General features: G+C 41.8%; 1 protein-coding gene across 1 annotated transcript in view; it reads left to right on the top strand. All coding sequences in view use genetic code 11, as the record gives it.

The window, feature by feature from the left end:
* Positions 1-1061: 1061 nt before the first annotated feature.
* EGR_01524 (Disks large-associated protein 5) overlaps positions 1062-1668 on the top strand; it is a gene marked incomplete at both ends in the record, with an annotated part of 3855 nt that continues 3248 nt past the window's right edge. Inside the window, 2 exons of the mRNA XM_024490773.1 lie at positions 1062-1267; positions 1300-1668. Coding sequence (XP_024354638.1) covers positions 1062-1267; positions 1300-1668 — 575 coding nt within the window. The remainder of the gene's footprint in view (positions 1268-1299) is intronic.

A 1668-nucleotide genomic window follows, 5' to 3' on the forward strand; every position in this document is an offset into this window, starting at 1 on the left:
TGTCGTGAGTCGACGGTTATTTAGGCGACAGATGAAGATCAAAGTAGTAACTTGAATATCGTATCGGAAACGTAGCTACAATACTTTAGTAGGTTGTTTAACCCTTGGTTCCGGTAGTGGGAGCCGCTTCGGATCTACGCCATTGTACCTTTGCTGGGTGGACTGGCCTCCGTACCACGCCATTAGCGCCAAACTCTAATGCTGTTGAATGCATATATTCTGCCCATGGATTGTGTCTTCTTTTGACTTCAGGTAAGTCTAGGGGTGTTGTTGCAGCAGCCGTAAATCCAGCAGCCAAGTTTTACAAGCAAAATTAGTCGTGAATAAGTATTATAAGTAGATAAACGTTGGTTATTTTTGTTAAAAACCTATTGGCACAGAAAAGACAAGAAACTGTTCTAAACTTTTTCAAAGATCAAATTTTTACTGCTCTTTTGAAATCTTAAACTGTAACTAAAATAAACAACATATTTATGCACAAACTCTAAGTTTTACCAGTTTACAAAAAATTGTTTTAATATACCGCCTTCACGTCACACAATAAGAGGCGGCCTATTTGCGGTTCATTGGGGCTTTGACGTCTTGTGCTTTTAGCTTATTAGGTATTTTTCCCAGGATTACCACTTGTGAATCGCCCTTTTGTTGTATTTTTACACTCGGTACTGTTCTTTGGGAGTCGCCGAGCGTTAGTTCAGAATCCACGTAGCGACGTTAGCTCCCAGGTGATGCATATTTTATTGTACCGTCCCATCAGAATGCCATCGTTAGTTAACTGTTTTTTGGATCCTAATTGTTGACAGTGCTGGGACTTAAGCCGATTTTGTGCACTTTTGGCTTCCTAAACATCCACCGCACTGTTCCAACTTGAAGAAGAGCTAATTAATTACATGCTGGTGTCATTTCTTGTGGTATTACACTAACCATAAAATGGCTTCTATTAACAGAGCTTTATTGATTCTGGGGCTTTATTTAGTGGGACTATCGACTCTAAGCTTTGACCGATTCATAATTTCTGCCCATTTTATTCTACCATCTTTTGCTGTTCTAGAACCAACAGCTCGATGCCCCGAACTCGCGCAAGCGCCGTTCCACGAACACCCGGAGGTGTGCACTTGAAATTCTCCGATATCTCTGCCGACGAAATTGAGTTTGATGACGAGGTCGCAGTGAAGTCTTCTGTCTTTCGTGGAGGAGCAGATTCGCTTTCTGGAGAATTGGGAACTGCTTTTAGTGAAAAAGTAAAATCTACATCAAGAAATTCTTCAAAGTAGGGGTTTTCCCCATTCCGATTTCTTTCAGGTTCATTTTACGGAAGTCCACGGATTTGAGGAAAATTAAAAAGATTGAAGACAAAATAGAAGCCATTTTGGCAAGTCCAATGGTAGAAGTTCGCCGTAGGCCTGCGAGGCAGTCTAAATCATTCACTTCTGACTGTAGGTTAAATGTAATTATTCCCACCTTAATAGCGGATTACGAACGTACTCCGATTCGGGTACCAAGTTCGAGAGATTTGGCGGCAGTCAATAGTCGTCGCATGTCTGCCATCGTGATGTCGAAATTCGCTCCTTTCGCTCACTCAGTATCTTTTTCGGAAGACAGTCAGACATTTGCATGTTCTACTGCATTTAATCGCCGTAGAACGACCGGGAATCCCCAATTGCCCGTTTG

This window comes from Echinococcus granulosus (genome assembly GCF_000524195.1).
Source record: "Echinococcus granulosus chromosome Unknown EG_S00006, whole genome shotgun sequence".
Classification (NCBI taxonomy): Eukaryota; Metazoa; Platyhelminthes; class Cestoda; order Cyclophyllidea; family Taeniidae; genus Echinococcus; species Echinococcus granulosus.